Here is a 24,703-nt window from a genome sequence, read left to right as displayed (position 1 = left end):
TGTCCTGCCCTGCTTGTAGTGAAGTCAAAGCTTAGCTGATTGCTATTATCTGCCTTGTGGGGTTTGCATTGTCTAATCTTTGGAGTTTGAGGAAAGGTCAGAAATCTATGATGGTATGAAACCTCCAGGCATTTCAAAGTACAAGTATTTTTAAAGTCTCAATCTTCAGGATGCTATCAGTCTTGTCTGTATGTGACTGTTGTTTTAGAGCCACAAAGTAGACTTCCCCCTGTTCCCAGTTTTCTGAAGCCAAGGCCTATCAAAGTGAAATACTTTGTCATTGGTAGGACCAGAGTCCAGGACTCTTAGTAAATTTATAGTTTGGAAATTTATTTGTTTACTTGTCTGCCTTTCTAGATCCCCCCCCACCCGGCCCCCGGAGGCCGTAAGGAGTTTTTCCCACCTTGTTTACCAGTTTTCTGACAATACCCGCTGTACCTCGGGTATCTGGTGCTTCCTGGGTTACTTCCTTTCCCTCATGCCTCCCAACTATTATACTTGTCTGCTGCAGTTGCCTCATCTCCCTGAAAGCCAGCCTCATTATGCCTCCTATTTCCTGCCATCCTTAACTGGTTGTAAAATGTTCTCTGCCCTTGTGACCATTGGTGTCCAGTGTTAATCAGGTGAGAGATAAATGTTTTGAGAGACTACCACAAATTGTGATATTTGCAGAGGTTTGGATGAGTCTTGGCATAATCATTAGCCTTGTAAGCTTGGCACATTCCTCCTGTTGCTGCTTTTTTGTGTGCTTCCTGAATTTGCCCTTTTTAGGTGTTCAAAACCTTAGCCCATACTGGGTTTGGGTTATTAAAACATCGAGGAGTTTTGAGGTGTTATTAGTGATCATTTATCATAACAAGACAGGTAAAGGTGCCCTCAGACTTTTATCATACTATCACCAAACCCTGTTCTTTATTTGATTTTCCATATTTCCCAGCTCCCTACCAGACTTTAGGTGTATTGGTCAGAAGACATTCTTCCTCCCCAGAGGGAGTGTTGCCTGCTACCTGAGTTACTATACATCCATCCAGCTGTGGTATGGGAGGAATTGTGGCTGAGGAGGAGTTCAGACAGGTAGACCCTTGAATAACTGCTGTCATTCTTTCAACCTAGAGCGGACTGAGAAACTGCCCATGGGCTCCATTAAAAATGTTGTCAGTGAACCTATTGAAGGACATGAAGACTACCACATGATGGTGAGTAGCCTCAGCCTGTCTGGCCAACTGCTTCTGCTTCATCTTGCAGGGGAGTAGATTTTTCACAGGGCATTTCTTCCTATCTGAAAAGAAAGCAGTCTTCAGAAGACTGAAAAGACCTTTACATTTTCTTGTCTACTTAAGAGTTGTGTCCATGACCTTGTTCCCAGTTGTGTTTATTTGCAGACTCCCCACTGTCCAAAGGAGGGCGTTTTTTTTTCCTGACTTTTTTAGAAATTCTTCTGTCTCCGTCTTATTTGGATTAGTTAGTTTGTAGGCCAGGAAAATGAATTGGAATGGCTTGTGGATTTTCATTTGAAGTTTTGTCTTACTTATAAAAGAGAGCATCCCCCTTAGTTATGGGGCTGTGAAGACATCAAAAAGTCTCTCTCTTGTAGTGATCTGCCATGCCCAGCATGTGTCCATGTAGCCAGGATTCTTTGGGAGGATGGGGCCCAGGGCATGCTTGTTCTTCATGGAACTCATCAGTTTGTGCAGAACAAGTACTTTACAAATAAAGTTTATCTGCTTAGATTCCAAAGTTCAGGGTGGGGTTTCCTGCTGTTGTCTTTCAGGGGTAGTTCTTCAGTAGCTTGTAGTGATGCTGCTATACCCCTCCCCCACTCCACCCCTCTGTGAGGAACAGCTAGTTGTTCCAGTTGTAGGTGAGATTACCAAGTCCATGGCACAGAGATGTTTGGACAATCTATGTGCTTTAGGGCAATCAGTGAAAGGGATTCGGGTACAATGGTCTGTAGAGTTGGTGTGCCCTTTCCTGCCTACTCAGGGTCAGTTGGGTGGTGCCAAAGCAAGGCCAAGGGATTGCAGTCGCTGGACACAGGCTTTTGGACCTTCTGGCAGTGATGAGAACATCCTGGGCTTTGTGGTCATTAGGTAGTCTCTACACCCTCACCTCTTTGTAATCTCTAAAACAAGATTACAAACGTATTTGTTTTGCCTGCTCAGTTATTTTTCTGTTAACAGTTAGTATTGATATTTTTGGCCTGGCCCTTTCACTCTTTTTTGGAACATTTGTCTGAACAGTTTGACCCTGTGGACTTGCAAATCCTGTTTGTCATGCAGCCTGGTGATGGGGAGGCAGATAGGATGAATGGACCACAGTAGATATTTCTTTAAAAATTTGTGTTCATGAATGTTGATTTAGAATTTAATTTAGTTCAAATTAAATTTAGTTAAAATGTTCAGATGTCGTTTAGCATCAAAAGTAGATTCAGCAGTCCCCTTCTGTCTTTTTTGAATGCCATTAAATAGCACTTTGACCCTTATCCCAATGAAAGGTTTACTTCCTCTTCTTGTGGATGCCATTTGTCTAGCTAGATGAGTGTGTCACAGTTCACAGTGCTCTTTGATTTTTAGAGTTATGTTTCAAAAATACAGAAAAGGACATACCTTACATTTTATGCCACTACCCATATATCCCATCACCAAAATATGATAGTTGTAAATATTTTGTATCATGTTTTAAATCTTTTAAATAAAATTTTTTTTACCAACAGTGATGTCGTCCCCATTGTCTTCCCCTTCTCCATCCCCATTATTGTAATCTGTCGTGTCTGTTCTTCATCTGTCAGTACTTTTGTTATACATCTGTCCATGAACAAGGTGGTATGTTGTGTTGTGTTTTTTCAGTTTTCATAAATAGCATCATGGTACCCTTCTGCAACTTAATGACTTGGGTTTGATGTTGTGATCTGTCATAACTCAAGATCCAAAGGATCTGTTTATATCTTAAGACTCCAGTGTTTGTATGAATAGGCCACACTACTGTGAATTATGGGTACCCTTCCTTACAGATGGGTATGTAGGTTTTTTTTCAGGATTTTAACATTTCACACAGTGTGCTTTGGACATTCATACCTGCTTCCTGTGTGTAAATGACATTTTCTAGGGCAGCTGTTCTCACACTGTGGCCTCTGGACCAGTAAAATTGAATTACCTAGGAGTTTGTTAGAAGTTACTTGGGCTTTGCCTCAGGCCTCCCAAACTAAAGTACAGGGGCTGGAGCCTGCAGCCTGTTTTCACAAGTCTTCCAGATGGTTCTGATGTACACTGAAGTATGCAGATCACTGCCTTAGAATCTACTCTGCTGAACTGAGCTGAACCTCCCCTCCCTGCCTGTCCTTTCACATTCCCCATTTCCTCTTTAAGCGTAGCAGACTCCTCCCCATGTACACAGGTTGGTTTTATTTTTTCTTCCCTTTTTAATCAGTTTGCTCCCCTCCCTCCTGCGTCTGTTGTTCTGCCTGCTTGGTCACCCTCCTCTGAAGCATCGCTTGGTTTTTCCTTTTCCCTTGCAGGCGTTTCAGTTGGGCCCCACGGAAGCCTCTTACTACTGGGTGTACTGGGTTCCAACTCAATATGTGGATGCAATCAAAGACACTGTGCTGGGCAAGTGGCAGTATTTTTGAAAGCACTTTCACCTCTGGCCCAGGAGACTGACCCAAAGTGAAGGACATTGCCGGGAGAGGTCCGCAGCATCCCTGGATTGCAGAGTTCTGGGACTTTGTTCACACACACACACAAAAATCTCTATTCAATCTGAGGTGATGTGGTGACTGAAGCCAGAGGTGATGTACTTTCACCATTAGCTTAATTTGAACTTAAAATCACCGGTTCCCTTTCTTGCAGTCAGCTTCATACCGTTTTTAAAGTCAGTATGGTGGAAATTAATAAATCCAAGTTTCGAACATGTGTGGAATACTCTTATACTCTTAAATCTCTTTGAGAGTAGACCTACCAGTAATGCTGAGAGGGAATAATCAAAAGCTTTCTGGTTGTTTTCTTTTTTCTTAGCTCATTTTCTTTTTTTTGTTTTGTTTTGTTTTTTTGTTTTCATTTTTGCTTTTAGAAATGATTTCAACTGAAATCTTTAGATGTCTTTGGTTGCAAACATTTGGACTGCGTTGTGATGAGTCTGGTTGTTTTTTCTTTTTCTTTTTTCCTTGGTATTAAAATTGTATGCAAAATGGGGATGGTGAGTAAGCCATATATTTTTGTGTGTGTGCTCATTGATTCAGATATATTTTTGTTTTTTTGGGTTTTTTTTTTTGTTTTGTTTTTGTTTTTTGTTTTTGTTTTATTACTTCCCTATGATTTTGTTTTAAACCCAAAGATGCCAGTTTCTCTTCGGTACCTCATTTCACCTCTGCCAGGCTCTCGTCCATGTGCTGCTGCTTGGGAATGCACATAGACAAAACAGCTGTGGTCTTGGTGTAGGGGCTCCCACCTCGCTGTGGTGTTCAACGAACAGCAGAGTTTCTCTCACTTGACTCCTGTGTACCCTTCGGATCCCTGTTCTGAGGTGTTCCACTGCTGGTTTGCTTGTTGACAGCCTTGCTTTAGCTTGACTTTAAACCCTGCCTATCACCATAGCCTAGGACTTGCTGCTCCAAGGCCCCTGGTCTGATGAGCCGGCTTGCCATATAGCCACAGATCATACACTTTCTTTTTTGGGAAGCTTCCCAGAACTCCTTAAGCAGTCCAATGGTTGTTTGAATTATGCTTCTCCATTCGGTCCTTCTGCTCATGCGTTCAGTTCAAGTGTCCTTTATCCCAGGTTCAGAGATGCTGCCTTTCTTGTGGAAGACCTGTGACCCAGTGGGTCAGCAAGTGGTATTCCAACAACAGAGATGGGATAAGTTGCTTTCAGGACCAGCTTGCTCTCCTGGTTTTAGCCCTGACGTTCTTTGTACATGTGAACTGCTGTCTTTTCCGTAAGCCTTGATTGACTCTGAAATGAGGGACAGTCTCTTGGTGAATGATCCCTTTGTGCTGTTTGCTGTTTCTCTGCTGCTGTCTTTGCAATTCTCCTCTCACTGGTTGCAGGCTCTCATAGTAAGGTTTGGTGAGAAACCTTCCTAGCGTCACACTTTGGACTCTTACGCTGTTACCCTCCCTCATCCTGTGAAATGTATCCGCATGTATTGCCTAAGATGACTATTCCTTGTGAGCCAATTAATGACAATATTTATGCCCTTCCCTTCTAAGCTGTAGTTTGGGAATCCAGCCCATATAGACAGCCTCTTGCTTTTTGTGGTGTATTCAGTGCCAAGTTATGCATCTGGACAGGAAAACCTACTCTGCTTCTTGGGCGCCTAAGTAATGTATGTGAAGTGCAGCGTCCAAGAAACTGCCTGTGTTTTAGCACCTCATTGGTAATTGTGGATTTTCTGTTTTTATTGGCCTGCAGTTCCTGGAAAAGGTGCATTTTGCTCCTTGTCCCGGCCTCCTCCTGCATTTGGCAGGCCTATCAAGGAAGTGACCAAGTGGCAAGCAGAGCATCTTCTTGGCTTGAATACTGTCATTTGTTTGCCAATGTCCCTGTCCTTGAGACTTGTCTTGACAGTGCCACATACCCAGTTTTGGTCTCTCTGAGCAGGCCTCTTATGTTCCCAACTTGGCTCTGAGGCCCATCCTGCCAGCCCCCTGTGTTCTGTGTGGGTCTCAGTGCTCTTTGCCACCTCCTAGTACACATGCCCTGTCATTATTCCCCTGCTGCCCAAGGGCCAAACTGCTTCTCACGCAGGCTGGTGTCGTTTCAAGAGGACCAAAGCCTCTGTGAGCCTTTTTATTTTCAGTAAAATGGTGCTTTTTCCTTACTTGGAGATATTCTCTATAAATAATGTAAATGACACCTTTTCATATGGAGCTGTTTTGAGTGTTGCTTTCCGGAGCTTGCTGAATCTGCTTGAGCTCTGGCTCCTGACCTGTCAGCATGGAAGGCCTTGCCAGAAGCTCTCAGAAGGACCAGGACAGGCAGCGCCAGAAGCCCTGGGAATAAGTGTTTAGATCTGTCTGGGTCACAGCAGTATTTGCTATTTTGTCAAATTCAGTCCCGTGAACAGTCTTTATATATTTCTTAACATGTGGGATATATTGACTAAATCTGTGTGAGCAAATTGGAATACTCTTCCCTTTAGGTAGCATCACAGTATGTTTTCCTCAGGATTATTTCTGTACAATTCTTTCAGTCAGATGAGAGGGCATGCAGGAGAAGGCTCTGGTGGCATTACATGAGGCTAGGTAGAAGAGTCCTGCTCACAACAAGGCTTCTTCTCATGTAGCCACGCAAAAGGCTGTTCTCCCATCGACAAGTGGTACTGATGGCCCTTCTGCAGGGCTGCCATCACACATTATGCCTTCCTTTTCCTCCCTGAGGCAACTTGGCAGAAAAATGTGATCATATAACTGCTTCTGAGCCTGGGTCCCTCAGCTTAGAGCACTTAGACTCTGAGTTCCAGGACTCTTGGTGAAAAGTATTTTAATCCATAGTGGGCCTTGGCAAGTAGCTTTGGCTCTTAAATGAAGTTTGACTGGGCTAAGGATGCGCTTTCTTTGCATTTTGTGGACATAGTAGGAGCCTGTCTGGTAAGGGCCTAAGTAGCTCTTTAATTGCTGCTTTCCCCTATGAGGGCCAAAGAGATGAACTTTGCTACATTGCCATGTCTCAGAAAAGTTGCCATATCTCACCCAGAAAGGAATTTTTCCTCTTCAATGTGCCTGGAGGAGTGCTGTGAGCTGTTGCAGTTGGCCGGCCCTTTTATTTACCAGGAGCCAAGAAGGGAAGGGAAAGATAGATGTATGCCAAGGCCAGGCTTTCTTTTCACCCATCTACCAACTTTCTCTTGCTTCTTGCTATTGTTCAGCCCTGTTCCTTGGAAAAGGATGGTCTCTCTGTCTTTAGACTTTGTAATGAAGTTACTTCCAGTCAGGATCAGGCCCATTCCTTCTTCATAGGCCTAAAAGTGGACAGGAGTGCTCTAGTGTACAAATCAGCTGGTGATTTACCTGCCAGGGTGGGTGGTTCTGCTTTCTTGGTGACTGAGAACCTTCTTTACCTTTCCTACAGACTTCTACAGAGTATTTGACAATATGTAAGTACTATGTTTCCTTGTGGTGTACACTCTGTTCTTGTTTGTTTTTAAATCAAAATGCCTGTTTGGGAGGAGATAAACGTATTTAGTCTATTAGATTTGCGCTGCTGGATTTTTTTTTTTAAATATGTAATCTTGACTAGCTGTCATTGTTTATCCTGTAAGATTAGTCTATCAATTAAAGTTTGATAATTAATTGCGTCTCTCTTTCCTTCCAATTCTTCATGCGCCTAATCTATTCTGGGGCCAAATGTATCCTGGGGGCTTACTAACATTTTGAACTGGGCCCCAAGCCATCTTTTGTCAGCTGTGGTCTGACTTGTATGGCACTGAGTAACATATACAAGTTTATTCTCTGGGACAGCTGACAGGAGGTATGATTGCACGTGAAGTATCAGAGTAATGATCTTACCAATCAGCCACCGTTTTGCTTGGGCAGCCCTCTGCCATGTAAGCCTCTAGTTAGGGGAAGTTGTACCTCTCTTCCCTCTCTGCCTAACTGGGAATCCTCTACCCTTGCCAGCCACCTAGCCTTTGAAGACATATTTTAAAAAACAGTGCAAACAGCACAGCTGGAGCCACATGCTGCTCTAAGGACCCAGAAAGGAAAGATGATCAGAAGTTGGACAAGACCAGAATCCTTGGCATAAACGGTGATAGTTCGTCAGGATATAACAGTGCACTCAGTCACTCATATGTTAAGACATTTCCCCTTACCTCCATTGTGCAAGTATTCCTGAAGGTTTAGGCTCCCACTTTTCTATCTTGCTAATACCTCATACTTCTCAAACAACATTGAAGAGCATTTTTCAGATAGTGTCTTGTTAGGTAGTATAAGCCTGCCTGGAACTCAGATCCTCCTATTCATCCTCGGGGGCATAGGCATGTGGTGTGATGTCCATTGTCACTGTATTTGATTTTTATTAAAATTCTTATTACATTATTATATTGTTGATATGTTGTACACATATCACAGGTGTGCACACTCAGGCCATGACGTGTGTGGAAATCAGAGGACTGCTTTTGGAAGTCGGTTCTCTTCTACCATATGAGTTTCAGGATGGAAAGGTTTGGTAACAGGATAAGCCACCAAGCCATCTTGTCAGCCTATGGATATTTTTTTTTTTTAAAGATAGGGTTTCTCTGTGTAGCCCTGGCTGTCCTGAAACTCACTCTGTAGATCAGGCCGGCCTTGAACTCAAGAGATTCCCCACCTGCCTCTGCCTCTGCCTCTGCCTCCTGAATGCTGGGATTAAAGGTGTACACTGCTACCACCACCACCACCTGGCACACCGATATATTCTTTTTTAAAACACTTCTTTTTTTTTTTTTTTTTTTTCCTTTTTTTCGGAGCTGGGGACTGAACCCAGGGCCTTGTACTTGCTAGGCAAGCGCTCTACCACTTAGCTAAATCCCCAACCCCCGATATATTCTTAAAAGATCTGGTAAAAACCATTTCCACAATAGAGAGCCTACAAGGAGACAGTCCTAAGAGCTAGAGACAAGGGCTTCTTTGTACTGTTGAGCCACAGGCAGCTGAGAAGTAGGAGTGAGATGCTTCCTGCCATGAGACCTCTGCCACACACAACTGCCAAGGCCGCTCTTCTACCCCCTCATGACTGCTCTAGCCATGTTGCCTTGATGTAGGGCCATTTTTATTTTCAGGCTCCGTTATTTTGCTTCTCCAACTTTTCCTCGTTCACCTAATTTTTCTACTAAACTTTTGAACTGCCCGTTTATGCCTTTTGCCCCATCTAAGTCCTTTGTTGTTGCATGTGTATGGATCATATTTGCCCAGGCACCCACGTGAAGAGGTCAGAGGACAAATTTGTGGACTTGGTTTTCTCTTTCCACATTGACCCAGATTCTAGTGATCCAACGAGGTGTGTGCAGGAAGATGCTTTGCCTAGATATCAGTAATACGTAACTTGTAGAATTTTTCCTATTAATGTTCTTGTCCTGCTTTCAAAGACAGGGTCTCACTGTTAAGCTCTGGCTGACCTAGAACTTATGTGGACCAGGCTGGACTTGACTCACTATGAAGCTGAGGGTAGCCTTGTCCCTTAATTCTACTCCTTCAATCTTCAGAGTGCGAAGATTACAGATGTGTGCCACCATGCCCTGTCCTGCTGGGTTCTGAGTCTTACTCTAGTTCATGTCCTGGGTTTCTATGGCTAGGGATGCTCTGGTCCTGTGTAGGTTAGCAGAGGACTCCCTTCTGATCCGCTCAGGGTGAGGTTCTCCTAGTTAGTATTCTCACATCCTAGTCTAAGATGTAGAATCCACTGAGCCATTACTAAGGACTATTGTAGTTCTTGATGGACTTGTGCCCTTTGATTCATGACAGAAACACTAGTGGCAGACCCACCTCAATGCAAATAACCCACACTCAGGTTGTCAGGTGACTAATCATGTAATGCCTAGTTCTGCTGTGTTCTCTGGAGTTAGAACCTGTACTCTAGCAACCCCACAGGAGGGTGTTTTTGTTCCCAGAGTTCTGTCCAAAGCACCAGTTGTTGCACTATTCTATGTTTCTCGTACCTTTCTCAAACAGACATTGTCACTGTGAATGAGTGTCACTCATTGTGAGCCTGCGACTATTGAGCAGTTCCTCTGTATAGAGAGAAGAGCACTTTGACAGGGTTTTGATCTCTGGCTATACAATGGATAAATGGCTGCTTGGATACACCTTTTCTAGGGCTCCTGCCTTTAGAGGAAGCATGGAGGCGAAAGAGGAGCCTCTGGGGCTGTCTGTAGTATTTACTCTAAGCACTGTATTCAGGTTCTGTTATGTTAGCACATGATCTGTCACATCTTCTGGTACCCTCATTTCAGCCCAAAGGACTCAGGCTGAGAACAATCACATGCCTGTCAGTAGCTGGCTGGCTCACTCAGCACCCACATGGCCTGATGCTGAATTCTGCACCCATTTACCTGTTGTTGAGGACTTAAGGAAAGTGGTTCTTGCCGATTTTGCTAGATTATCCTCTTCCTGATTTCATTGATGCATGTTACAAATTGCCTGCATAAACTTTGACCTTGGCATTCATTCATTGGATTTATTGTTAAGTCTGAAATTTGCTGATTTGGCTTCATTATCATTTTAAAAACTCGAAAGTCATAATGATGTACCTGATAAAGAGATCTCGAGTGATGGGTGCTCTGTCTCTGTCTACTGAACCCCAGTCTGAAGGAACAGGATTCATGTTAGCCTTCAGCACAGAAGGCCCCATCCCAGAACACAGGGGCAGCCTTACCTACAGACCCTCGATTATGAGCTTCAGCATGGTGGTGGTGTTATGCTTTTGCTCATTTGCTTTATGTGTTGCCTCCTTGGGTATCCCACAAACCCCTCAAGTCATGATGTCTCAAGTGGGAATGACACCCCTTAAAATCTGACCCTCATTTTATTTTTTTTTTTTTTTTTTTCTTTTTTTTTTTTTTTTTTGGAGCTGGGGACCGAACCCAGGACCTTATGCTTGCTAGGCAAGCGCTCTACCACTGAGCTAAATCCCCAACCCCTCATTTTATTCTTTAGCAACACAGCTAGCTATGTGAAGCTGAGATAAGTTACTCAGAGAACCTTCATCCATTACTTTATTCCAATCTCCAAACCTGTTTTCCTTTTTTCTTTTTGTAACCATCAATCAGGTTCATCCTCTTTACTCTATCCTGGGTGTCCATATGGTTCTGTCCTGCAGAAAATCCCAGTGGCCAACAGACTTAGACTGTAAGGTCCTTTGATAGACGGACCATAGCCACCTCTTAACTGCTTGCCGCCACCTGTTTAAGTGCAGGTGACCATGTAGGCTGTGCACTACAGGTTTCCTGAGTCACAGGCTAATTGCCCATTTATTTTCATTCTATATTCTATTTTTGAGACAGGGTCTCATGGCCCTAGTTGACTTTGAACTTCTTAGGTAGCTGAGGTGTGTGCTACATGGGGCATCCACTTGAATTTGCAGTTACTCCTGCTCCTGCTATGTTTTGTGTCCTACCTTTCCTGTGCGGCTGCTGTAGCACTTACTCCTCAGCCTTGGCTGGAGCATGTCAGTTGTAAAGGGAATGAATTCCCATTACAATGCTGCTTTCATTCCTGAGTTACTAACATTTAAAAATGTACTTGTTAACCATACATCTCTCTGTTGTGTCTTGGTAGTGATCATTACTTATTCACACTTTGGTACCTCTTTTTTTCACTTTGGTATGTTTTATAGAAGTAGGGTCATGCTGCTTATCTTCACTTCAGTTTTTGAGACAACTGCATTGTAGCCCCCAGGCTGGCCTTGAACTTAGTAAGTAGTAGCCAATTGAATTTCCAATCCCCTCACCCCAATCTCCGAAACACTGGGATTATAAGCATGCATTTTATTTTTGCTTAAAATAGCAACTTTTCCTACTCTACAGATTTGTTTCTGTTCAACCAACCCCACCCAGTGTTCGCTGTTAGCTTTTGAGAGTTTTTGTTTTAGACAAGCCTCAGACTCACAGTGCTTGAGATCATAGGTGTGATGATGCACACTTAGGCGGACATCCAACTCTAAGTCCTTAGTATAGTCCTTTTCAAATGTACACTGAAGCTTTCTCCCATCTTTTCACAAATTTGACAATTGAAAGAATGGTGCTGTGAACTCAAAGACTCACCCTAACTAGACCCTAACTTGTCAGCAATTAGCATTTTGATTTTTTTTGCCCAGAATAATTTTAAAGTCAGCTTCTGATGTGCTTCACTCCTAAGTATTTATTTGCAGGCAGTATAGATATTCTTAACTGCTGTACTTAAGAAATTTAACTTTGTCTTATCCCATACATACAGCTTAGTTACCCCAAATGTCTTCTTCCTAGTGCTTCCCAGCTCCATGTTTCCCAAAGTTACCATCTCTCTGGTCTTTGATTTAGAACATACTGCCTTTTCCCATGACAGAAGCGCATATTTCAATCTATGCAACTTCTGTACTCTTTCACCATCATCCTGCTTACAGGATTTTAGCAAGAATACCTGGTTGGTGACATCATTGCTGGCACATGCTTGTATTACTATAGGTACTGTCACAGAAACTTAAAAGGTCTTCCTGGATCTCCTGGGGGGGGCTCACTGTTAGGACTGTCTGGGGGGACACAGTGAGAAGACTGAAGATGCTAAACTAGAGGGTTTAGGAGACAAGGGATGGAGGACAGGGCTATTTCCAGGTCTTATTTTTTCACTGTTGTGCATAGAACCTAGGGCCTCAGGCATTCTGAGCAATCGTTCGATCAGAGTTCCATCCCCAGCCACAGGGGCTCATGAGAGTCACCCAGGACAGAAAAGACAGGAAATTACCCAAACAAGCTGGCCAGCTAGATTAGCTAAAAGAGCAAGCAGTGGGCCTTGCTTCAATATGTAAAGTGGAGAACAATGCAGGCACACACTTAGCATCAACCTCTGTCTTTTGACACATGAACATACACACAAACATCAACTGTATGTATTCCATTCTGATTTGCAGTCTGGAATGCTGTATGTGGTCAGTTTGCTGCCCACCTATCAGAGCACAGAAAGAATCTTTACTGAAAACATCCCTGTGAATTCTTTTTTTTTTTCCTGGAGCTGAGGACCGAACCCAGGGCGCTCTACAACTGAGCTAAATCCCCAACCCATCCCCATGAATTCTTAGAGCAGAGAGATGTTTGGTATTTCAGCAAAAAGATGCTAAATATGTGAGCCAGTTAGCTGTAGCCACATGAATAGGCCAGATGTGTGAGGAGAAGTACTTGGTGAGCTTGAGCAGAAACAATCCACATGCATTTTGGGGCCAAATCTTCAGCTACCCCAGGATTTAAAGTAGTCATTTACAACTTGGGGGAATATTACCAAAATAACCTGGAGTAAGTTCCAGTCAGCAGCCACATGCATCCTATGTGGTTCACTCTTGTTTGTCAGTGTATCATAAATACTCAAGCTCTTCATGAAATAAAGGCATCTGTAAAAAAACAGGCTCCTTAAAGCTCCGTGATAGGAGTTATACATGATATTTTCTTAAATGTTTACCCATAGTCTACGATGACTGCCAAATATGAGCTGAACAAAGATGACACCAATGGACAGGCCAAAGTGAGCAGAAAAAACCCATAAGGCAGAACTACAGGCACTTGAGGAAAGCTGGGAGCATTCCAGTTGGTTGTTCAGTGTCAGACTGTCAGCCCTAAAAGCATACATACAGTAATATTATATGAACTGAGCAGGTTATACTTGGGAATATATGTGTATCTAAAGATACACATAAAACCAAGAAGTGGTCATGAATCTGAAGGATAGTAGGGAAGGGTGTATGGGAAGGTTTGAAGGGAGGAAAAAAGCTCTAATTATGTTGTAACCTCAAAAACTAATTTAAAAAGGAGGACAGTAGCTGAGGGTGTAGCACAGTACTGCAGTACTTGTCTAATGTGCAAAACCCCAGAACCCATCCCCAGCACTATAGGGGAAAACCCCCAAACTAACAGTAAATGGTTTCTATTCCTAAAAAGAAAGGAGTATGTATGGCCAACATGTCTAAAATAACTCCTGGGAGACAAAGAGACTGGGTACTGCAGAAAGAAATGGGCGCTGAGGATAGGCCCAAATGCAGTATTGGTTCCTGCCTTTGTCCCACCTCATCCCACCAGAAGCTTCTCTGGACCACCCACCTCAGCCCCTCCCCTTGATACCACCTTCTATAAGCTTGTTTCCTTTCCCTTCTCCAAAGCACAGCAAAAAAGCAATTATGGCATGACTCTCAAACTTAATCTCAAGACATGAGCTATGTGTGTGTTACCTACATCAACCTCAAGAGGCAAACAATGCTGAGATGAGAATAAAAGGGTAGCCATGTGGTGGCATCTACCCGATTGTCCCAGCACTCAGAGGACTGAGGTAGGATTATGGTTTGAGGCTTAGCCTTGGTGACAGAGAGCATATCTCAACAGGAGGTGAGGCAAAACTGACACTGGATGTAGCAGCGCCAAGCATACCCATCCTCAGGAGAGCTGCCCTCCCCCAAAATTCAATCCTGGTATTTTGCAAAGGGGTCTTTAGGAAGGAACTAGTCCAGTAACATTTGATTCATCAGCCAGTGAGGGAGAAACAAGTGGAGCAGATGTTTTCCAGCTTAAATCCATGTACTGAGGTGGGTAGCAAAGGGAAGCCTTTTCAGGTACACTGCTGGAAAAAAATTTTTTTTGCAACAGGGTCTTCTTGTCATCCAGTATGGTTTTTAACTCATACATGCCTAGGTAGGTTTCGCTGAGATGCTCTCAAACAGAGTCTGTCATTGCCTTTTATTATTCTCCCCAGCTGCCCATCACAGTATCCTGGGAGGTATTTCTAATATACATGGTTATCAATAGCAGATCTTTAAAAATTATAAGCAACATCAATACAAATTAAAAAGTTTAGGTCAAACAGGGTAGTTCAAACCTATATTCTGAAGCTCTCGGGAGGCTGAGACAGGAAGATCACTGTGAATTTGAGGCTTGTCTTAAATGAGTTCAGGCCAGAATGAGACTGTCTCAAAAAAAGAAAGAAAAAGAAAAACTAAAGATTGAGAAAAATGTTAGTTTTGTAATAGATTTATTTTTAAAGGGCAAAACACTCAGACAATTTAAATACAAGTCGAACAGAACCGCTGTCAGTTGGCCACGATGCCATCGTGTGTCCTCTGGAGTCCTCACAGTGAGGAAGAAGGCTCTGGCAATGACAAGAGAAGTGGGTTTCTTGGTGTGCAGCCACTGATTCTAAGTGCCATCTTCAAGGTGCCCAATGCTCTGAAACTAAGTATCTCAAGCACTAAAACACAAGAGCTGAACCAGCAATGATTGTCAGCTAAGGCTTAACAGTGGGCAGCACTGACCATCTGAGAGCCAATCTGACCTTCACAGAGTCATGATAGGGCCAACGTCATTCCCACTTTATGTGGGCTCAGATCCAACAGCTCATCAAAGATGACCAGGCTCACAGCATACCTGACAATGAAGCCAACTTGGGCCTGTCTCTAAAGCCCATCCTCTTAGTTGTGAGCAATCCTGGGTCACCTGAGCAGGTGAGGCTTAGGCTGGGTGGGTGCCTAGGACTGAGGTTTCTTTCTGGGTTATAACATGCAATATTTGTGTAAGACTACTTTTAAGAAGAGGGCTGAGTCCTGTCTAGGAATGATGCTTTCAAGCTTCTCTTGAAAATAAAGATCACCGCAAGGCTTAGGGCTCTGGATGGGAAATAACCAGAAACTAATACAGAACTAATGACAGTCAAGCACTGCCAACTTTTGTTTTATGTGTCTTGCTTTATTGAAGAACTACAGACAGACTGATCCTATGGGAGAAGATAGTTTATGTCAGATTATTTACCTGATACTTTAGTCATACACATCCTTCTTATCTGCAATGTAATCTACAATTTCTTGTGGACACATTAACTTCTCTGCATCTATATCAGGAATTTCAAACCCTAAAATAAAAAGTTGGTAACAATGTATAAGTACAGAGAAAGCAAATCCTTTAGAACTGAAAGCATATGAGTACCCTTTCCCCTGCTAGTTTTAATTTTAGGTCAGAGACTAAGTTACTCAGACTGACCTTAAAATTTGATGTAGCTTTGATTATAAGTCTGTGCCAGTAGGTTTGGCTTGCATCTGATCCTCTCATAATATACACAACTGTGTTAAACATCTCCAATAATCTTGAATCCTACTTTATTTTGAACTGAGATTTTAGAAAATATAAGTATCATGTTGATCTTAGGTTTTTTGTTTCTTTTTGTTTTTTGTTTTTTTAGAAAGAATTAACATAACAGAACAACCTCCCCACCCCCCGGCAGGTTGTGTAACTACTCTGGCTGTCCTGAAACTTGCAATATAGACCAGGCTGGTCTCAAACTCCAAGAGATTCACCTGTCTCTGCCTCCTGAATGCTGGGATTAAAGGTGTGCCCACCATTGCCCATGTGAAAACTCCTTTTTCAAATGAACAACTTGGTAGTCTATAGTATGCTCACAAATTGGGCAACTGCTGCTATTATCTAATTCCCCAAGAATTAATTCAGTTCCCCTAGAACCATGGTTCTCAACCTTGGGGGGGGTCACATTTCAGATATTTACATTATGATTCATAACAGCAAAATTAGTTAATAAAGTAACAACGTAATTTTAAAGTTGGGGGTCACAACATGAGGAACTGTATTAAAGGGTGGCAGCATCAGGAAGGTTGAGAACCACTGTCATTGAACATTTTCATCATCCCTAAAAGGAAACCAAGTGTCATTAGTAGGTCACTCCTCAAATCCCAACCCTTGGCAGTCTTGGATCTACTCTGTCCCTATGTGTCTTACTCAATGCCAGTGGAGTAGCCATATGTACAGCATGTGTTAGACGTTTATCTGGCTTCTGTTCTCAAGGGTCATCCATGTGTTCCTTTGTTCCTTTTATGCAGCTGGGTTTTGATAGTTTCCATATGGTTCACTTGGGCTCAGACACTGAAGTGAGTACCTTCTATGCAATCTCTGAGCAGTCCCAATCTTGAGGCTGCTTCTGCTAGCACACTCATTTTACAGTGTAGGAAAATATTTTGAGAGGTAATGTTGCTCAGACTAGCTCTAGTTCTTGTAAGCCCTAGGCAGCAACAGCACCTCTCCAGCTAGCATCATCTATAAGAGCTTTAACTAGGGCCTGCCCTGATGGGTGGCACACAAATCTTTGCTCCCTAGTTGAATAGCTACCCATAAAGGTAATTTGGGAATTTTTAAGGCCTCATTTGCACAGCAAACAGGCCTTAATAAACCTGGAGCACACAAGGCAAACATCACAGGAAACTCAGATCTCAGCTATGTGTCCTCAGCACAGCTTATTACTGCTGTCAGCTAAAGTCATCATAGGTCTTGGGGGCCAGGCCCTGAGTGTCATCAGCATCTCTACAAGTGAGACTTTTGCTTCTGATGCTATGCTTTCTAGGGCCTTTAATTCTATGTATTCTGCCGACCCTTGGGCTGTCCCTAACAGTTAGCATCACCTGACAGTAAGAAGACTGGCAAGTATTTGCTGTTATTGTTTCTACTAAAGCTGAGTGCAGTCCAGATTCCACACTTCCTTCAGTTTAAACTTCTCTTAAAAACAACAAAACAAGACTCATAGCATGCAAACCCAAAGCTAAGGTATGTGTTACCAAATTCGTCTTCCATGGCCATAATAATTTCCACTTGGTCCAAACTGTCTAAGCCCAGGTCCTTCATAAAATGAGAATTTACTGAGAGCTGCAAGAAAGAAATACCAAGCAAAATTTAACCCAAGACAGTGTTTACTTCCCAAGACAACAGAATGCTATTTTATCACCATACAGACAATTTTACACAACCATCAAGGCTTTAACATGGTGTGTTAACTTATGTTGGCATGAATACAGTGTAATCTGTTACTTTGTTCAACTTCATTTTGAGGTGGTTAACTTACAAACAAAATTAAATAAAGGATTTCATGCTACATATTTTACTTGGTTCTTTGATTACTATTTTAAAGGACATCAGGGAGAATTTTTTTTTTTTATTTTATTTTTTTTTTTTTGCTACTTTACTAACAAATAAAACCACTTGTCCTCAAGATTGAAAACAGGTCTGAGTCTGAGGCCAATCTGGTCTACATAGCAAGTACCAGGTCAACCAGTGCTACACAGTGAGATCCTGCCTTTCCATATAGCTCAGTATAGAGCATTTGTCTAGTACACGTGAGGCCTGGGGGTTTCATTCCTAGCAACACACACTCAACAACTAAAAATCCCAAGACTATTATAAACTGCAGGTACCTTCTGTAGTGATTTGAATTGGTTTGGCCCCTACAGACTCACGTGTTGGAATGCTTGGCCCACAGAGTGACACTGTTAGGAGGTGTGTCCTTGCTGGAGGAAGTACATCACTGTGGGAGGTGGGCTTTAAGGCCTTAAGTTCAAGCCCCACCCAGTAGGGAAGAGACCCTCCTGCTGGCAGCCTATAGAAACAAGTGGAGAACCCTTGGCTTTTCCAGCACCACATCTACTTGGATGCTATCATGTTTCCCACCAATTAAATGTTTATTTTTTTTTTTTTTTGGGGGGGGTTCTTTTTTTTCGGAGCTGGGGACCGAACCCAGGGCCTTGGATGCTATCATGTAAGCGCTCTACCACTGAGCCAATTAAATGTTTACTTTTTTAAGAGTTACTTCTACTTTTGGTCATGGTCTCTCTTCACAGGAATGAAACCCTAAGACACCTTCAAATGAGAAAATACAGCATTTCATTTGCTTATAATGTAATGTACACCTCAAGATCACCAGGAAATATTCTTTAGAATCTGTGTAAGGGCCCGGAGAGCTAGCCCAGGAGTTAAAAGCAGTCTCTATGCAATCCTGATGACCAGAGTTCAGGTCCTAGCACACATGTAACAAGCTGGCTGTCTGATAGAGACCTGTACTCTGAGCCCTAAAGTGGGCAGACAGAAGATCACTGATTGCTGGCTTCTAGCCTAGCTAAGAAAGTGGGAGTCCCAGGTTCAGAGATACCTTGCCTCAGAATAGATGGATGAACAATAGAGGACATCTGATGACCCCATCTGTTCTCATCACACATACAGGCAGGTGCATGAATGTGTGTATGTGCGTGTGTGGGCGCACACAGTCATTTTTTTTTTTAAAGATTTATTCATTTATTATATATAAGTACACTGTAGCTGTCTGCAGACACACCAGAAGAGGGCATCAGATCTCTTTACAGATGGTTGTGAGCCACCATGTGGTTGCTGGGAATTGAACTCAGGACCTCTGGAAGAGTAGTTGGGTGCTCTTAACCGCTGAGCCATCTCTCCAGCCCGCACACAGTCATTTTTAAAACTGCTAAAAACAAACTGCCTTACACGCAACAAATTTGCGTTACTAAAGAAAAAGTTGTTTACAAACCACATGAAAAAATCCCAAGGGTTTATTAAATCCCAGCACTCAGGAGGCAGAGGCAAGTAGATCTCAGAATTCGGAGTTCGAAGCAAGGACAGCCAGGGCTACACATAGAAACCTTGTCACCAAAAAAAAGGACAGAAGGACGGAAACAGACCTCATGTGGTAGTGTACTTCTATAATCCCATCACTTAGGAAGAGGAGGCTAAGGGTCTGAGTTTTTGGCCAGCATTGGCTATATAGTGAGACCCTTTCAAAACCAAAACAAGAAACAAAACACAGTTTTGGTATATGTACCACCTGTTGTTTTCCGCAGGCTTTTCTTGACTGTAATTAGGCCTGCCATAGGGTAAGTGTGTTTCCCCCGAACTGCACTCTCAGCACTCCCAGAACACTTGTGATTTTGGAAAAGTGGGAGGTAAACATAAATACTGTGATGGTTTCTTGTACATTTGAATATTTGAATTCCCAGTTTGTGTCAATTTGGAAGGATTAGGAGGGGTAGCCTTGGAAGAGGTGTTTCACCCAGGGAGGTAGGGAGCCTTCAAGGAATCAAAAGCCCCTGACATACTTACCTTTGCTTCCTGTTTGTGCTTCAAGATGTAAGCTCCCAGCTACTTTTATAGTGCCAAGCCTGCCTGCCTGCCTGCCTGCCTGCCTGCCTACAGCCATTCTCCCTGCCATGGTGGAATTCAAAGCCCTAAATAAACCCTTCCTTCTGTAAGTTGGCTTGTTCATGGTGTTTAATCACAGCAAGAGAAAAGTAAATGAGACCAGTACATATATACTATACGTATGTGTGCATACTGCCTGACAAATCCATGTGTCTCTTGGAAAGCTATACAAGAAGCTTGTCTACACAAGGACAACATAGGTCTACTAGTAGAGGAACTAGTTGGCTGAAAGCTGGGGAGACTTTTAATTATTTGTTTGGAGCCTTTGAGTTTTATACTGTGTGATTAAATTTGCTAAAGGAAAAAATGGACTGGTGAGATGGCTCAGCAGGTAAAGGAGCTTGCCACCAACCCTCATTCCCCTGAGTTCAATTCCTGGGACAGACATGGTGAAAGGAGAGAACTGACCGCTGCAAGCTGTCCTGTGACTTCCTCAAGGGGCCATGATATGTGTATCCATGTGCATAAGTACACACACACAAAGAAAGTAAAGGAAAAGATCAAAACAAAACCACTTACCTTTTCTGGGTCAATCTTATCATAGAGTTTCAAGACATACAGAACTCGGTCCCTGATTCCCTCTAACGTCAGTGGGGGTGCATCACTGTACTGGCGGCACAAATGTGTGACCGTCCCAGGCACCTAGAACAAAGGCAGGGAAGAGAGGCTGTCACTCCATCCCAAATGTCTTTACATAGATGCACATGACTACTGGTATCTGTTAAAAAATGCACACAGTCGGGGTTGGGGATTTAGCTCAGTGGTAGAGTGCTTGCCTAGCAAGCACAAGGCCCTGGGTTCGGTCCCCCCCAAAAAAAAAGAAAAAAGGAAAAAAAATGCACACAGTCTTTATTTGGGAGAGGGATCCACGTGCATATACCATAGCACATGACTGGAGGCAGAGGACAAGCTGTGGGAGTCAGTTCTCCCTTCCCCTATGTGAGTCCCGGGGATTGAACTGAGGGGTCATCAGGGTTAGTGGCAGCTGCCTTTCCCTGGTGAGCCACCTCACTGCCTCCCTACAGGTATCTTTCACAAAGCTTCCTGAGCCTTACAGAACCCACACCATGTCATTCTCCAATGTGGTCATTACTCAATACTGGATCACAGGGCTGCGTCAACTGAGAAGCTCTAGCTTCAAACTGGTCACTTGTCCTCAAAGTCAGGACTGGTCCGTATGATTCTGGGTATCATCTTGTTCAGTAAGACTGTCATTAACAGAAAAGCATCACAGAAATGCTTACGTTCCCTCATGGCAAATTTAGCATGCCACAGCTCTTCAGTGCACTGCCGCCACTGATAGAAGACAAAAGAACCCACCCTAACAGCTGCGGTCATATACAGAAAAGGTCTACTTTGGCTTTGGTGGTAACTAGACTCTGGCTAGAACAAATGAAACCAGCCACCACCCCCAAGCCTCACAGCCCCATCTATTTCTCTGGCAAGTGGGTATGCCCTATAGCCACCAGACATTTGAACCTTTCTGAGTATTCTTATGATAAGATCCAACTGTTTCAGCGATCAAGTCTGCTTTATACTCAGCTGGGTACTGAAGCCTTGACTAGATTTCACCTACAAAGCATGGAGGGGCACTGACTGTCTGGCCAGGGGGTTTAAGTTCTTAGTTTGCAGGGAAGCCTGTGCTATAGAAAATGAGTCTGCTGCCAGGCTTTTAATCCCAGATACTTGGGAGGGGAGGCAGAAGAAACAAGGCCAAGCTGAGCAATTTAGTGATCACCTGTCTCAAATTAAGAGGGGCAGGGATGGAGTTGTAAACAATTTGTTTAGCATGTATGAAACCCTGGGAACTGAAGAAGAGGGAAAAGAACAGCAATATGGAACAGAGGGTAAAGGCGCTTGCCAAACAGGCTCCCAAGTTACCCTCTGACCTTTACACGCATGCTCACACTAAACAAACAAACAAACAAACGTGTAAGAAAGAGCGGGGTTTGCTTGTTGGCACTCAGGACCCTGAGTGTGTCTATGAAAAAATGACCCAAGACTTGCTGTGGTGTCAAATGTAACCCTAACACTTGTGAGGCTGAGGTAGGAAGACCCAGAGTCCAGGCAAGCCTGACTGTATATAGCAAGGACATACATAAACTAAACCAATGGACACATATACTTACTTTGCAGCAAACTTATTTAATCAGAAAACTAGAGAGATTAGCTGAAAAATATTCTAGATTTCTGAATAAGAATGGCAGGGCGCTTTTGGTGCCTAAATCTATTGTTCCCTTTATACTGTGTATCAGAGGCCTATGATAGGGACAAACTGCCAGTCCTACTCATTACAATGACCTAAAAAGGCCACAGATAAGATGAAGGACAGACAGGAATAAGAGAAAGAGGGAGAAAAATGTTAACAGTGAGAATGACAGAAAAGTCTGAGGTAGGAGGATCTAACATATCTTGTGTGCATATCAAGAAGGAGTTGAGAAGAGATTAGAAACTATTAAGGGACAGGATTTGACGGCTTATCTGCATGAGTGAGGCCCTAGGTTCAATTTCCAGACTGGAAGGAAAAAAAGATCAAGCGGACTTAATAAGACATGGGTGGTTCAGGGCTGCGGTCCTAGGGCTTGCTCCCAAAGTGAGCACAGAGTAACATATTCTCACCTAGGCCAGCCTAAGATAAAATGAGACTCTGTCTCAAAGACAACAATCACAGGAAACACAGGGCTGGTATGAAGTGCATTTAACATGGAAGAGAAGGAGGGGCTGGAGAGATGGCTCAGCGGTTAAGAGCACCCGACTGTTCTTCCAGAGGTCATGAGTTCAATTCCCAGCAACCACATGATGGCTCACAACCATCTGTAAAGAGATCTGATCTTCTGGTGTATCTGAAGACAGCACAGTGTACTCACATATAATAAATGAATAAATCTTAAAAAAAAAAAAAAGATCCCTAGCATTGATATCAGGCTAAAAAAAAAAAAAAAAGAAGGAAGAGAAGGAGAAACGGTGTTGAGAACAGGCAGTGAGAAAACAGTGACTGGAGTGTCTACTTGTGTGCAGTTACTCATGTAGGCCACTAGGTGTCAGTAACTCACCAGGCATCACTGGTAAGTTCCAGGGCCAGTATGTTACACTTTTTACAAAAAGACACAGGATGGTAGGTATCCTGCCCTACATTATCCTGCATCACCTCTTGGAGGAGCTAAACCGCTTCCACCTGCCAGATGTCTACCGTTAAAAAAGTACCTTCCCTGTAGTCAATACGGGCTGTCTCAGTAGAGTTCTCCCCAGACTCACGTGTGACATCAATCACCTCGAAGCACCAAGGATGGCACTATGTGCAGCGACTCTAAGCTGGCCCACTACTGATGAGTCTGCATTAGAGTCCATCCTACTCGCCTTTGTCCTTTGTTTATGGAAAAGCTTTAAAGGCCATCTCTGTCACTTGCCCACTGCAAACCTCATGAACTGGGGCACCTTAAACTCAGCTGTTTGTTTGAAATAAACCCTCACCTCTTCAAAACTCTTCCTTCATCTACTCCCTCTCCATTTTCTGGAAATTTCCAAGCCAACTTATTTCACTCATCTAAGCTGGGTGATTCAGAGAAAAGGTCTCTTATTCCTTTAACAAACCTCGCTTACCATTTGCTTTCTGATGTGCAGAGAACGTTCACAGACCAATAACAAACCTAAGATATTTTGGAAACAACTGCATCTCCACATCTGTGAATGAACTTAATCAAAACCATTCTGTAAGCATAAAGCAGTTCCTCTACTATCTGTATAAAGCAGGCAGAGAGAGCACCACCTGAAAGCACGGTCCCAGGACCCCATCTAGAAAGCCCACGAAAATAAACACCTTACAGACCTACTGAATGATCTGTGTGCACAACTTAAGTTTGAGAAGCAATGTCGTAAGAACATAAGATCACATTTTAGCTTAATCTGAAATTAATCTCTAGATCCAGGGCACGGCAACTTTACTGCCCTTATAATACTTTTATAACGACAACCTTTTGATACAGACAGTGGCCTGTCTACCTATTACACTGTTAGTGAATCTCAGCACTGGATGTATTTCTTCTTGTAGCATGTAGGTATGACTGAAACCACTACTGCAGGAAGCTCGCTGAGTACAGAAAAGGGGTTCTTCAACTAGACCCAGAGACTATCCTACAGTAGTCCCTAATCCTGCATGTACACTGGGAACTTAAAATGCCATGCCAGGGCTTGATCCCAGGGGGGTAAGAAGGGGAGCAGTTAGAGGGCTCACTAGGGTCTTCTGTTGGGCGTCTAGGGTTGAAAGTGACATCCTCACAGTTTAAGCATAACACTGGTTTCATTAAATATGCAAACTACAAAGGACTTGTTTCCTATCCTTATTTCCAGAAGACTCACAGACAAAAGGTGCCACACGGGTAAATTACGATAGAACTCTAGGAACCTAGAGAACACTCTGGAGAGGGCTATTGTAGGCAAGTGGTTTTCCTCTTGTGCACTTCCCTAGGAGGTGACCACAGTAATTGCCATCATCACAATTGACAAAGGCAATACGTGCTCTACTCGATCACTCAACTAAACTTCATTGCCACTCCGCAAGGATGAGAGGTGGTGTCCAATTTTGCTGTTCAGTCAAGACTTGGTCAAAGTCCTGTGCTTTAATCATAAGACACTTAGCTTCGCGACAGTGGTCAACCAAAACCCGTCTAGCAGTGGGGCTAGCCGTGTACCCCGATCACCCCTGCATGTTGTGTGCAGCTGGCTGGAGCCCCTCCCCCAACCCGGACGGCCCGGAGCCCTGACCCCTGACTAGCTCCGGCAAAGTCACCGCGAGTCACCTGCGCGAGCGCCAAGGTGGGCTGCAGAGTTCCGGGTCTCCTCCAGATTCCCTCAGGGCAGAGAGTGGTGCTGAGCGGCCGGGCCAAAGCCAACGTGGGAAGCCGGGGCAGCGGCGCAAAGGCCGCGGGCAGGCGGCGGACACAGGCGCAAAGGACACGAGACGCCATGGCTACGCCAACCCAGGATGCACCGCGCCGTGGCCTCCCGCCGAAGCCGCTGGTAGCG

General features: G+C 43.6%; 2 protein-coding genes and 1 long non-coding RNA gene across 6 annotated transcripts in view; 1 reads left to right on the top strand and 2 right to left on the bottom strand.

Moving 5' to 3' along the window:
- The window catches only part of Ubfd1 (ubiquitin family domain containing 1), a 27,071-nt gene extending 7,340 nt beyond the window's left edge, over nucleotides 1–19,731 (top strand). The window contains exons 6-8 of one of the 4 annotated variants that reach the window (XM_032892739.1): nucleotides 1,114–1,196; nucleotides 19,324–19,356; nucleotides 19,608–19,731. In XM_032892739.1, coding sequence (XP_032748630.1) covers nucleotides 1,114–1,196; nucleotides 19,324–19,344 — 104 coding nt within the window. In that variant the 3' untranslated portion in view covers nucleotides 19,345–19,356; nucleotides 19,608–19,731. Of the gene's footprint in view, nucleotides 1–1,113; nucleotides 1,197–3,514; nucleotides 7,287–19,323 lie in introns of those variants that run through there. The other 3 variants (XM_032892740.1, XM_032892738.1, XM_032892737.1) reach the window with 3 other exon arrangements.
- LOC116891562 lies at nucleotides 10,657–12,664 on the bottom strand. Its single transcript, XR_004386846.1, has 2 exons — nucleotides 12,551–12,664; nucleotides 10,657–12,510 (listed from the first exon to the last, which is right to left on the bottom strand). It is a non-coding gene; the product is annotated as an uncharacterized LOC116891562 (long non-coding RNA).
- Ndufab1 (NADH:ubiquinone oxidoreductase subunit AB1) lies at nucleotides 14,657–24,703 on the bottom strand. Its single transcript, XM_032892741.1, has 5 exons — nucleotides 24,478–24,703; nucleotides 20,201–20,323; nucleotides 17,257–17,344; nucleotides 15,449–15,548; nucleotides 14,657–14,792 (listed from the first exon to the last, which is right to left on the bottom strand). The coding sequence occupies exons 1-4, from the start codon at nucleotides 24,643–24,645 to the stop codon at nucleotides 15,457–15,459; spliced, it is 471 nt and encodes a 156-aa protein (XP_032748632.1). The 5' UTR covers nucleotides 24,646–24,703; the 3' UTR covers nucleotides 14,657–14,792; nucleotides 15,449–15,456.

The sequence above is a fragment of the Rattus rattus genome, chromosome 2, assembly GCF_011064425.1.
Source record: "Rattus rattus isolate New Zealand chromosome 2, Rrattus_CSIRO_v1, whole genome shotgun sequence".
Lineage (NCBI taxonomy): Eukaryota > Metazoa > Chordata > Mammalia > Rodentia > Muridae > Rattus > Rattus rattus.
This window is presented reverse-complemented; position numbering and strand designations above follow the sequence as displayed.

Coding starts and splice junctions, on each gene's coding strand:
- Ndufab1 (XM_032892741.1), bottom strand. CDS start 24,645: ATGGCGTCTCGTGTCCTTTGCGCCTGTGTCCGCCGCCTGCCCGCGGCC. Junction 20,324..24,477: donor CCACCTTGGCGCTCGCGCAG/GTGACTCGCGGT, acceptor CCTTTGTTCTAG/GTGCCTGGGACGGTCACACA. Junction 17,345..20,200: donor ATAAGATTGACCCAGAAAAG/GTAAGTGGTTTT, acceptor TCTTTCTTGCAG/CTCTCAGTAAATTCTCATTT.